The 13,850-nt window shown below is 42.4% G+C and overlaps 1 protein-coding gene across 1 annotated transcript in view; it reads right to left on the bottom strand.

Annotated features, from left to right (window-relative positions):
* PPP3CA (protein phosphatase 3 catalytic subunit alpha) overlaps window positions 1-13,850 on the bottom strand; it is a 328,633-nt gene that overhangs the window by 163,489 nt on the left and 151,294 nt on the right. The window contains exon 6 of the mRNA XM_019525876.1: window positions 11,352-11,491. Within this exon, the coding sequence (XP_019381421.1) occupies window positions 11,352-11,491 (140 nt within the window). The remainder of the gene's footprint in view (window positions 1-11,351; window positions 11,492-13,850) is intronic.

Below are 13,850 nucleotides of genomic sequence, written 5' to 3'. Positions count from 1 at the left end.
GCGTGGAAGGGGGGTGGGGACTCTTCCCCCTCCTCCCCCCAGGGTCGGGGGGGGGGGCTCTCTGCAGCACTAGAAGGGGACTCCTGCTCCCTTGCCTCTCCCTCTGCCGCCACTGGGTGGGGAGGGGGGTCCTGCAAGTCTGTCAAACCCCAGAGGGGGACACTTTCCCTTGCTCCTGCCTCACCGCCACCAGGCAGGGAGAGTAAGTAGCTTTACGTCAGGCTGCCCTGCCCCAGAGAAGGATTCTTCCCCCTGCCCCTCCCTGCCTCTCCCCACTGCCCCAGGTGGGGAGGGGGGCTCTGTTCAGTGCTGAGAGGTACTCTTCCCTCTTCTCCCCACCATGCTGTGTGGGAGAGAGAGGGAGTGCTGTGTGCGCCGCTGCCCGGCCCAGCCCAGCTGGGGTACAGGGAGCAGCTGTAACTGAGCTGCAGCTGCCGGGGTTGGCCCCATCCCCATGGCCAGCCTCACTCAGCCCCAGCCCAGGCAGCTGCACAGTGGGGCCAGGCTGGGCCGTGGGGGCAAGGCACAGAGCATCCCCTCCTCACCCTGCAGCAGCAGGAGGAAGAGAAGGAGGGGAAAGTCCCTCGCTCTGTGGCTGGGCAGCCTGGCATAGAGCCCTCTTCCCCACCCTGCGGTAGTGGGGGAGGAGCAGGGGGAAGAGTCCCCCTCTGGGGCTGGGCAATCTGCAGAGCTCCCCCCATGGCAACAGGGAGGGGAAGGAGGGGGAAGAGACCCCCCCCAGCACTGAACAGAGCCCCTCTTCCTGCCTCACGGTGGTGGGGGAGAAGAAGGAGGGGGAAAAGTTCCCTGCTGGGGCTTGGCAGGCCTGTGTGATGGGATTGTTCCCAGCAGCCAGAGCACCACTGAGGTGGGCAGAGTTCTCCCCTCCTCCTCCTCTGCCACCACAGCAGATTGGCCACACTCCCTCTTCCCCCATCCTCTGAACCATGCAGGCCAGGATTTGGGCTTAAACCCCTCCTCAGTCTTACTCAGGCTTGGCCATGCCCCGCCCTTAGCTCAGCTTCCCTGTGGAAGGTAAGGGCTGCTCTAATGCCCCCAGGCTTGTGGCCTGAGCCACTGAAGGCTTCTGCCTACATTTCCAGAATGAAAAGGGAACATCTATCCTATTGCAGACCAGTGCAATCTCTGCAGGTTAGACTAATGGTGCAAAGATTGAATCAATTCAGGCTCAGGCTTTTTTAATGTCTGCCCCTTAGCCATATAGCTGGCCCCAATTTCGTGCTCCTTGTGAACCCAAAATTCTCTCTTCAACAATGTCTTTTAACTACTGTGAACTGTTTTAAGACTTACTTCTCCTAAGAAGTTTCATTTTTGGGGAAATACCTCTTTTTCTTACATGAAATAAGCTGATGAATTTATACAGAGGTTGCCGCAGCCTACAGCCTGCAGAGCTATTGATCCAGGCCCAGAGCCAGGGGACTTTAGCAGCATTTGGCAGTGGAAGAATTTGCCCATGCTGTTCCATGGCCAGATGGAAAGAAGTGGCAGTGGCTGTGGCCAGGTCCTAGCACCAGCCCATCTCAGACCTGAACTGGGTCATTCTGGTTTGCTGTCAGAAACATGTTTCCAACTGATCTTAGACACAAGTGGTCACATCACAGAAGCCTCTTCTAGTTAGTACCTTTGCTGGCGGTCACAGAGTAAGGAAAAGTGAAGCCATTATCACATGTCTAACACTTTTCCTAGCTCATTGCTGAGGCCATATAGAGATAGGCCTTCAGTTGTGCTACATGTACTATACCTGGTTCTATAGATACACACAGAACTTGAGTCTTCAGTACCAAACTGCTATTGACTGTTAAACTGTTTTATATGCTTCTTTGCTGTTTAGATTTCTGCCAGTTTCAGAGGTGCCCATACCTTGCCATCATATTTGTTTTCAGGGTTTATAGCTGTAAATCATTGCATGTAAAAGCAAGCCCCCAGAATGAAAAAAAAATGCAGATTTTTTTTTCAAAATAAATCCTGGTTTAGATACTATATCAAGTTATTTGTAAATAGATATTTTATTACGCACAATACAATTCAGTAAGATTTTATGTGTGTTCTTACATTTTCAAAACTTACTTTATATCAAATTCCAGAAAAAAAATGCATCTATAGCCAGTGTTCATGTAATAAAGGACATTTTCTTGTTTTTCTTTGGCACATACTATTATGAGCTTTGCTCTCTAAGACTATTAAGGTATAGCTGAATGTACTTTATTTATTTATTTATTTTTTAACTGAAAGAGAAAATTAATTTCCCTTGAGTATAAACTTTGTTACTGATTGTACCAACGAATGATATAAAGCACTGTATAACCCTCTCTCAAAAATTGCTTCACTGGCAATTCAAGAGGGCTAATTTTTCAAAAACGTAACTTTTCTCTCTTCCTGTAGGATTAAGTAGCTGTAGAACAGTTCTCCCACGTTAAGCAAGGATCTCCCAAAGGAATATTGTTGGTATTAGTCTTCCTTTCAAATGTGTGGTAGAAGGATTTAGTTTTTTCAAGAAATTCATGTTCACATTAATAGGCATCTATGCAATAAGTCTACTCTTTTCTTCTCTATTTGAATACTAAGAATACTTCGCAGAACAAAGTACATTAAAAGAAGATAAGCTTGCAAATTCAAACTTTTAAAACTTAGAAAATACAAAAACTAAAACTGTCTGTGCCACCTAAACTTGCCCTACTTCTCCTTATGCATTTATGATACAGTCACTTACTGTTTTGAGGGGGGTTGGGTTTTTTTGTTATTTTGTTTTTTACATTGGACACTGCCTTATACAGTGTAAAGCACAGGTGATACACACTGGGTATATCTACACATGCATTTACTCCAGCCTAGATTTACTGTGAAGTAAGCTACTGTGCTGTAAGGATTTTTGGGTAGGTGTCTACACGTGTGAGGATCAGGATGAAGATTTGCTCCCAGTTCCCTGCAGCCCTGCAATGCATCCCTGTGGCCACTGGGTGAGCTCCATGCTCCCCCTTGGGTGCTAGGGCAGAGTCTGGCAGCGAGCACCAGGCCAGGAGACATCTGTCATCTGGCCCAAGGGGGATAACTGCTGCTGGGTCAAAGAGTTCCTCGCCAGGGCTCCCTGATCAGAGACACAGGTCTTGGAAACAGCCGCAATGGATGGGCAGGTCTCAGGCCCCTGCCTGATCTGCCTGTAGATTAGCTAGCAGCTAGCTTGCTGCTAACTGTCCCACCGGCAGATCGGGACAGGGGGCTGGAACCTGCACCACCCCTGTAGCTCTTTCTAAGCCCCATGCCCCCATCATCTGATCAGAGAATGGCCCTGGGACCTGCTCCTAACCATGACAGTTTCTGGCCAGTTTCAGGCTTCCCCTGGGCTCCATGGGGAAGCCTGCATGTGCATCCCAGAGCTGTTCCCATGCAGGGAGCTCCCAACCCCTACTCCACAATTTCAACTGGGAGATAAACTTCTTCCAGCAGCGGCCCAATGGTTGTGGAGCCTCTGCTGGGAGACTAGGGTCCCCCAGCTACCTGCTTTGCAATCGCATCTGGAAGCAGGGGTCTTAGACATAGTTCCCATCAGGGCTCCTGTGGTAAAGCCTTCCCCAGCAGCAGACAGCTCCCCAGGGCAGGGAGCTACCTCCCACCCCGCATGGACGGCTACCCAGAAGCAGATCTGGCTCCTGGTCCAGCATCTACAGGAGCCATTACTAATGCCAAGTAAATCTGCTACTTGCATTTGTAGGTAGCCAATTTACTTGGGATTAGGAGGATTTACCATGAAGTAAGCATGTGCATATAGACCCACATGCTTACTTCACAGTAAACTATGCTAAATTGCCGTTTGAGCATTTCATTTAGATGCGCCCACTGTGTTTAAATTCATTATTTCTTTTAATTCTTGTCATTCAACATGTAGCTCTAGATCAACTTTTTTTTCAAAAACAGTCCAAACCCTATACTGAATATAGAATTACTGGATTTACGTAAATACAAAGCAAAGTTTCCCCCGCACTCCCTGGTAGAACCGGAACTTTTAGATCCACAGAACAGTTTCAGATTTTGAAAACCCTTTTAATACAAGTAAAATAGAATAAAATGAAACAAAATAAACATTCTTAACTACAGGAATATATTTTACAGGCATTTTTTGTTTTGGCTTAAAGCCATTTTTCATTAAAAAATGTTCCGATGAAAAATTTGGAAAAGCTGTACAATAACTTTGACAAATTGCATTTTAAAAAAGGAATCCAAAGCTAAATTAAGCAATCCTTATTCAACGAAACACCTAATTTATGTAGGGGTGGGTCCCTCTAAATGCTTCGTCTGAAAGCAACAAGAATCCTTCATAAAGAATTTAGAATCTAGTCCTACTGAACAACAGCATTCCAATGAGTAACAGCATGGATGAGGGGAACAAGGAAGAGGGCTTCTGGTCAGGAAGGCATTTTAATAAAGTACATAAAGGTTATATGACAACCTGGGGCAGAGGGAAGGAAGGGGATTTGTCTTGCCTACATAAATTGCATTTGCTTTCCCACTGAATATTCAGACTGTATACTTTGCTTTTACAGCATGGCACACAAAAAATCTGGGTGAAACCCAGAATTTCCATTCCATGAAGCAGTAAGTAGCTTAGTTAAAGTGGGTGGAAAAGGAGGGGGCGGGGGGGACAAAAAGTAAGCAGAGATTGCAACATTTCCACTAGATTTTTTTTTGTCCCACAAGACGAAACAAAGCAAACGGCTGTCCTGACTCTAGGAGTTTATGTTGCTCTCATTCCCAAATTCTCCCCAGAGTTATGAGTTCCAATCAGCAAATGATAAACCACAGTAGCACCTAGAGCCCTAGCCATGCATCTTCCCTGCCTTGAAAGCTGTGGCACCTGCAGACATCAGGGGGAGTCTGCATGGCAAGAGATGCCTCAAACCTTTGGATGCCACGTGCTTTCCACAACCGAACATATCAAGTAAGAAACAACATAGCACTTTTGGCAGAAGTCTGTCAGAACAAGTACGTTTCAGAAATTGGCAATTTCCAAAAACACCAACAAAAAATATAAACTAAAAATCAGAAAATCCCCCAACCTGCTTACATGCATATCACTACATTACGAAAATGTTTTTTTCATCTCTATCTTACTTTGCAGAGTCCATTTCAATCGGTCAAAAATAAAACACAGCTGACCAAGTTAAAAACTAGCAGGCTTTTCTGACACGACCTAACGTTCTGACTGCATCTCATGTGTCATGCTGAATCAGAGAAGAGCAGTAACTCACAAGGGAAACAGAATACCTTAGTGACAAGCTACAACAGCACTCCTCTTCTTGAATATGTAACCATAATGTTCCTTCTTAATATCCATGTTAGATTAAATCCCTTATATACAATTATCCTAGTACCAGAGTATATTTGCATTATTGGGGTCACTGACTTCATTAACACAACTTTGAAAGGGGAAATAAACATCGCTAAGATTAACTCAGAAAGTAACAGAGTCTTCTCACTGCACTAATGGGAACCCTTTCACCTGTAATTGGGAAAGCCCAATAAATTCCAGAAAAACATGATGAAAAAAATTTCTGCCAGCTGGCTTTCCTAACTTGGCCAGGGAGCACTGGAGCATCCCAACAGCATAATAGGTGAAGCAGCAGATGGAGATACATGCAGACTGAATGCTTTGATTTTAAAATATTTTGGTATTTAAGATGTTTTAAAAACTATCCTTTTCACTTAACACTGTTTGAATTTTCATTCCTAAGATGTGGGGTTTGAAAACATGTATTTGCATTACAATACACATACTCATACATATGGTTGTGGGTATCATTTGGGCTGGGACTATATTTTGTGCTCTTTATACAGGGCAGAATGTTCTTAGAACTGATTGAAGCAGTGAGATTACGCTAAAACACCAATAACACAGAAAAGTAAAAGCTCATTTGTCTGCTCCTTCCAGATATGCCCTCCCTAGCATGTGGCTATACATTCCTAGGTCCTAGTGGGCATGTCTACACGAGATGCTTACTGCACAGTAGCCTAATAATACTGCATGGTAGCTTGCCGGTCAGAAACTGTGGCAATAAGCTACTGTGCAGTGTTATTAGGCTACTATGCAGTAACTGTCACAAAAAACCCCAAAATCACGCATCGGTGCTTCTGAGCAGTAAACGTAGTTACTGTGCATTCAGTTACTACTTCATTAAGGAAGTACTAAACTAAATGTACAGTAACTATGGCACATTAAATAATGTGTACACGTGCCCAGTGACAGCAAGCTGCTGGAATGGCCTGCAGAGATCAGTGAGAAGCCTGGTAAAACTGGGAATAAATTTCAACTGGGAACAAACTGGACTCTGGTTCAGCTGGTCCAGAATCAGGGGAATGCTAAGATGGAGTAAAAACTTCTTTCTCCCTGATTTTGTCACATACTAAAGAGAAAATGGCCAGACCAAAGAATCTGGATCCCATATGATGTATTATATTGAGATTTTTGTGACTGAAGTTACCCTCACTAAATAAATGGGGGTTGCACCAAAGAGGGAATGACAAAACAACCAAAGTAGGTTTTTTTTCCTGATAGACCCCTCTGGAAGTTACAGCAACAGACATATGAGCATAATCTCTTTCATGCGGACCGCTTTAGCTTTCTCATCTCTCAGACATTTACCCAGTGATTTTTACCTTGACAGAAACAATTCACTAACTTACAAGTGTCATGGCAAGAACATCAGCTTCATGTTTTACATTAAAATGTACAAAATTGGTTCTCTGACCCACTGTTTAAACTTAAAAGTTCCTTGCAACTTAAGAGAGAATTTTTTTAAATTAATGACTAATACAAAAATCTCTCTTCCCAATTACAAATTATATTAGAAAGAGTTTGTTCTCAGTATTTTTTTACGTGCGTTAAAATTACGATTCATTGCCTTCACTGAAATCTGAAATTTGCTTCCCAAAATGTAACTAACATTTTGTATGAATTTTTTTGTAATTATTATGCACATAAATATGTAAGTCTTATATACATAAAGGCTCATAGAAAGCAAATTCTAGCTTGAAAGCAGGCACACACAGTATAGGAAACCCTTGACATTTTTGCCGGGCACAGGATTGTTTGTTGACTTAGTAGTAACACAGCTCCCTAGATATCTGGAACAAGTACAATTAAGAAATGTAAGGAGGGATTCACCCACGGTTTTTATGGCTAAGACCATGTCCACTTAGAGGGGCTTTCTATTGATGTGATGAGAGAAAATGCGTTTTAACTCTGCACACTTCCAGTAAGTCTTACATGTGCAATTCAAGTATCGATTGGAAGAAAAAAAAAGTTCCAAATATTCTACAAATTCCCTAATCAGCTTTATCTACTGCTTCTTTCCAATCAGTACTACATCTGAGAGAATCAAAGTTGAAGAGGCTTCTTCAAGATTGCCTTCTATTCTAATAACAGGAAACCTTCTCAAGAAACATATCCAGTACTGTGTTTGCCTAAGGAAGAATTTATACATGAGTACTTTCAGAGAAATGTTTGAGGGTGAGACCATTGTACTAGTGCATGAGACAGGAAGTACAAGGGATCATTGACACTATAGTGCAATGAACAATAAGAAAATGCAGAAAAAAGACAAATTCAAAACAATATTAGATACATGGCTAAGGAGAAACTCTTGTTTTTCCCCAAATAGGGACAGTTAAGATGTTGGTTTCCAAACAGCATCAGTTCATTAATAATGCCAAAACACAGATTTAACACACATAGATTTAACTTTACATTAAGGCCTAATTCTGTCAGTTACTACTTTTTGCAGAGTACAGTATCACTCCATGTAAGTAAGGGTGGTGGAATCTGACCTTGATTTGCTATGTTTTAAAGACGGCAGTTGAGAAAACATTTCTAGTCTACATAGATAAGGGCTTATTAAATATACTTTGATCTTTCTTGCTTTGACATTAGCTAACTTGACAAAGACTGAAGAAGACATATATGCTTAAAGTTCAGAAAGCATAAAGGAAAATGAGCCCCATTAGCAGCTTTCTTTTGGCGGAGGAAGCAGAGATTGTTCAAGATGAATAATGAATCATATTTTACATTTAAAGGCTTTATTTTTTAGGATAGATTTCTATAGTAGCTGCCTTCCTTTCATGTTCCCACAATTCCTGAAAAACTGCACATTAATCAACATTTAAAAATTCTGCAGTGTACAAAAGATATGGTTGCTAAATGTCCTTTGTAGAAGGAGTTTAGGGATTGGAAAGTTAATGCAAAATGTTTGCTTAGCTCCATAAATATGAACTTTAGAATCTACTTTAAGACCGTAAAATTCAAAAGTACTGGCTGTAGTGGTTAATGAGTTTCTTATGTAGAAAGAAATGCAAAAAGGAAAACCGCGATCAATTTGAAATTCACTGAGCTGTAAAAAATTGTCTACATCTCAACTGTATTGTAACCATTCCCTAAAAGTAAATGCTTAATAAATATACATGTTCTGGGTGAATATAGGTGATTTACATAGTATTTACTGATTGGAATGCCATATTAACTCACTGCATTTACTGAGCTAGGAAGGTACATTAACTGCTAATACCATCTGTCTCATGCTATTTCATTATGGGAAACAACCTTAAAAATCACAGAAAGGTCACTTAAAATTGACATTTCAATAAAAAATGCTAAGGAAATAGGAATTACTTACAGTATTTACTATAATTACTGAAAAATTCTGAATAAGCTAGAAATAATTGTACTGGGCTTGTATGCATCTTTCAATTCTTTCTGCCATTCCTTTGAAATGTTCATTGCTGTCCTTAGCCTTTCCACTTGGGATATACTTTTTTACATAAACTTAATGTACACTGTGGAGAAAATTCATTTAGCTCTCCTAGTGGACTGGTGTTGAAGAGCAAGAGAATATGGCTATACTCTGCAGACACAAAGAGATCTAATCAAAGAGAAAGGTGCGTCAAACAGCCTATATGCTGGATCCAGTCCACTGGCCTACTGGTAGGCAAGGTTTTGGGGGCCATAGTTTGCTCTGCAGAATCCACTGTGGCATTGTCAGAGCCAGGATATCAAGCCAGAAAAAGGATAGGACTTCACTACAGCAATTCCCAACAGGGCTAGGGACAGGAGAACAGAATTTCCTTTTCTTGCACCCCAAAGTTCCAAACAGAAAAAAGATATGGCTCCTCTTAAATAGAGGCATTTATTAGAGGACAAAGGCCAGCCAGCCTGGGGTTCACTGCCATCTCCAAAGGGTTAAGCAGTTTCTCTATCGCCAATTTAGCTTGTACAGCCCTGAGCTCCTCAAAGTTACTTCATCTCTTCTCTTTCCAGTCCAAACAGCCTCAAGTCCCTAGCTACGAACTCTTTCCAGATTCCCTGGCTCCCAAACTGACTCCCTTCTTTTCAGGACACTCCATCCATTGTGATATGCATTTGTCAGCTTCCCTGGATTCCCAGGCCATAGGGATCTACATTCTAACAGAAGATGTAATCTTTTTATTATTCTCTTCTCTTTTACACATGATGGACAGGTGAATGGATAAAATAAAAACTCTACAGCCCTGCCCCCTACTCTTCATGGCTAGGGTCAGACATTCAAAAAGCCTGAGCCTGAATTGATTCAATATTTGCAGGTTAGTCTAACCTGCCTAGGCTGAATCAGTTTGTAAAATGCACAGACATCCCCTCTGGACTGAAAAAAATGCAGGCACATGCCTGCAGTGGTTCAGGCTAGAAGCTGGGGAGCACTAGAGCAGCCCTCCTTTCCCTCCTACAACGCTGAGCTGAGGGGGTTGTGGCCAGGCCCTGGCAGGACTCTCTGATTAGGGATGGGTTTTAACCCCCACCTTGCCTGCAGTCCCAGACTATTCCCTGCTTGCTGCCCAAGGGGAAGAAGTGTTGCCAAACCCTGCATCTGTTGATACTGAGCTTTTCAATGTCCATCTCCCCCTCTTGTTCAGACTGTCTGCAGACCAGGTGTAACATCTTTGCTGTCCCTTCTTGAAGACTGACAGATTGCAGCTAATTTTATCAGCCCATCAAGCCCTCATTGGTTTCAAGCTCTTCTTATCTTCAGGGTGCAGCTGCAAGGCACTAGCGGCCTGCCTTTGCTCCAGTGAAACTGGGACCCACACAGATACATCTCAGCATTAGGTAGCGTGTGGGGGGGAGGAAGGGACATGGCCAGATGCTGGGCCCTTTGACTAGGACCCTGCCATGGGAGAGAGGCAGAAGGAAGGGATCCTGGCTTGAGCAGCCAGAGGGAAGGGGGAAGCCTGGCAGCTACTGCAGTCCCTCAGCCAGCTGGAGCAGTGATAGTGCTCTGGATAGGAAGGAGAGGGGCAGGGCCAACCCTGCTCTGCTCAGCAGACAGCCCCGTCCAGCCCAGAGAGCATGCCGGGACGCTGGGGGACTCTGATTTAACTTAAACCAGCAAGGGGTCTGGGACAGACATTGCCTAAACTGGTTTGACACAAATCAGTTAAGTCTGATACTGCATTCAACCAGGTTCATCTCAAAATGGTTTCAGCCATTTTCAGACTGGTTTATATGCACTGAACATCTCTTCTGTTAAAGGTTTAAACCAGTTTCTGATCACTTAAACCGATTTATGTGTAATGTTTGTCCCTAACCCATATGAACAGGAGCAGAGAAGATTGAACTGCAGCTGGCCCGTTTAAAGAGGTATGGAATGGATGATGGGATAGCCCCCTGGCCTCCTACTATCATGGAAAAAGAGAGAAAGAAAAACTGTTCAAGAAGGGAGGAGAAGTAGAGCTAGGTAAATATTGGGAACATTTTTTTCCCCATGAAGTATTCCTTATCTAAGAATCTAGCCCCAAACTCAAATTCTTAAAAGCATGGCAGATTCCTAATATAAAAATCTGAGATTGCATATGGAATCCTAACCATCATCTCAGCACAATGGATGGCTAAATTTTTAACAGGTAATGTGAATCATCTGAAATTAACAAACTTCTCAGATTAACATATCTTCACTATATCACTTCTTAGACAATAATATTTTTTAAAAAATATTTTTTAAAAATGTCTCAATTGTATAAACAATTGTACACAACTGTATAAAACAACCATATGAAAAAGCAATTGGTAAGGCAAACATGCAGAACACAGATTTTGGTAAACAAAACTCATTTAATTTAGTGCTTTTGGTGGTTTAATCCACCCCTGCCCCAATTTAAATTAGCTATTTACTTGAGAATAAACACCATGCAATAAAGCCCCACTAACCTTGTGCACACTTATAACTTGGAAACCGGTTTCAAATAAAAGTCCATGATTCCAGGTAATGTATCAAAATGCTCTGCAGAGAACCATATATTAAAAAAGTGATCCTCACCTGTAGAAGTATGAACAACCCCTGACTGTGTTGTGAGTAAAATGTTCCTGAGTCTTTTCATTTCCAAAGTCCTCTAGGGGATCTGACCACAGGATATCACACATAGGTCCATATGCAGGTGGTTCCTTGAATCGATCTAACTAAGAAAAATAGGAGACAGGAAGAAATGCTAACTACATATCATAGAGGCATCCAAACAAAACATGAATGATAAACTTGTATTTCAGGGACTTCTGACTTGAGACCCATAGCATTCTGCAATTTGGCTCACAGTTGCTCTCAGCTTTAATATGGCAGATTTTTGGCTGATGAAAGGACATTATTTGCTGGTGCCTCCAGCATGATCGAGAAGTATTTCAGCATTACAGAGCGAGAAAGAGGGAGAAACATTCTACTCCACACTGCCTCTTTGTTTGCATCTCAGGCTCCCACAATCTCCAGTGCAAAATTTGGGAGCCTGTTATATTTATGACTTCCAGGAAGCATGACATTTGATTCAAGGAATTAAGAACTTTCTAATAGAAAATTACAGTAGTTATATATGAACACATTTTTTGCTTTCAATTTAAACTAATAGCCATTGTTTTAAATTGCTGAGGCAACACCTGAATACTGCAATATCTTGCTGTGATATTCTTACAGGTCACATTAATCTCTATTTTAACCTAATTTAGACAGTTAAAAATCCCTTTTTCTTCCTTATTCGTATTAAAAAATGAGTAAATTATACAGAAGCATGCTGTGGATGTGACAAAGCATAGGAAACTAGAAAAATATATTTAAAAAATTAAATAATAATAATAATAATAATTAAAAAAAAAAAATCAATCACTGTTGTCATGACCACACTAAGATATATATTTTTTAAAACTTTGTAAAGATAGGTGTGTAAATCAGACTGACAGTCTATCAAATTCTCCACTCTGTCTAGGAAGCACAAGTAATGATGCAGTAGCATATTTTTTTCTAATATTCAAAAGGAATGAGGTGATTTTTCATGTTTTCAACACTAAATTAAAAAGTGGTAATAAGAGAAGACCTCTGAATTTCTACACGTTCATGCTAGTCATAAAAGATTCATTGCAAAAGTACATTTCTAACTTGTTTCAGGCCTTTAAATAATTCATGTCTTTGTAACTAAAAAAAGTGAAATAATACATGTTCATAAATATGCAAAAACATTTTCCAGGCGACTGCCAAGGATGAATAAACCCACTGGGGAAAAAAGTTCAGAAGATTTTCATGACTGTAACCTGGTATCTGAGTGTTAAACTATTTGAACCTGCCATTATGCTATATTGTTGAAACAACTAATTTTTAGGCAGGGAATAATTATTTCAGTGTAATGAAATAAAAAAACCCAACAACCTCTCTCTTATAGTTTAGAATTTCCATTCAGTAATTAAAATACAAGTAATGCTGTTAATTAAAATACAATCTAGGAAAAAACAGAGCTGCATTTATTGGTACAATAATTATTTTGCTTATGAATTCATTAGGCCCCCTCTACCTGTTATAGGTACCACACAATAAACTGGTTCATTGTGCAATTATCTTGAAACCAGCTACATGTGCAAAGTAACTATAAAAGCTCCAACCAGCTACAAAGTTAGACCTTGAAAACATATACTAATTTTATTGCTGGTTGCTATTGAGCTTTAATTTGCACATGCAGCAGGGTCTCCCTTGTGGCTGGGAGCCCTGTCAGCTGTGAGCTTCTAGCTGCAGAGGTGCACCTTGCCTGTCTGGGGCTGCGAGTCCTGTAAATGCTGGGGACTCTGGGTCCCAGCAGCATCCCACTGGTGCTGGAACCCAGAGTCCCATAGCTGCAAACTCTGAGTCCCTGTTTTGTACCTCCCAGTGCAGCAATGCAGATGGGTCCTGGTAGCACAGGGCGCAGCTAAAATGTACAGTCCCAGGGGTGCATGAAACCCCGGGGGCGGGGAGATCACTGAAGCAGCCATCTCCCTGCCCCAGTGTTTTCACATATCCCCAGGGCTGGGAGGTCACTGCAGCTGCAGTCTCCCTGCTTTGGGGCTTTCACACTCCGCTGGGACTGGGAGGTTGCCAGAGCTGCGATTTCTCCATCTGCAAGGTTGGGAGACTTGCAGGGCAGCAGGGCAGACCCTACGAGGAGAGGCTACAGGACCTGAACCTGTTCAGCCTCCACAAAAGAAGGGTGGGAGGGGATCTGGTCGCCACCTATAAACTTGCCAAGGGGGACCAGCAGACAGTGGGAGAGTCCCTGTTCCTCCGAGCACTACCGGGGGTAACAAGAAATAACGGCCATAAGTTGACCGAGAGTAGATTCAGGCTAGACATCAGGAGGTGCTACTTCACTGTCAGGGCGGCTAGGAGCTGGAACCAACTTCCAAGGGAAGTGGTGCTTGCCCATACCCTGGGGGTCTTCAAAAGGAGGCTAGACAGCCACCTAGCTGGGGTCATTTGACCCTAGCATCCTTTCCTGCCATGGCAGGAGGTCGGACTAGATGATCTGCT

The sequence above is a fragment of the Gavialis gangeticus genome, unplaced genomic scaffold (assembly GCF_001723915.1).
Source record: "Gavialis gangeticus isolate Ggan-Ray unplaced genomic scaffold, GavGan_comp1, whole genome shotgun sequence".
In the NCBI taxonomy this organism is placed as follows: Eukaryota; Metazoa; Chordata; order Crocodylia; family Gavialidae; genus Gavialis; species Gavialis gangeticus.
This window is presented reverse-complemented; position numbering and strand designations above follow the sequence as displayed.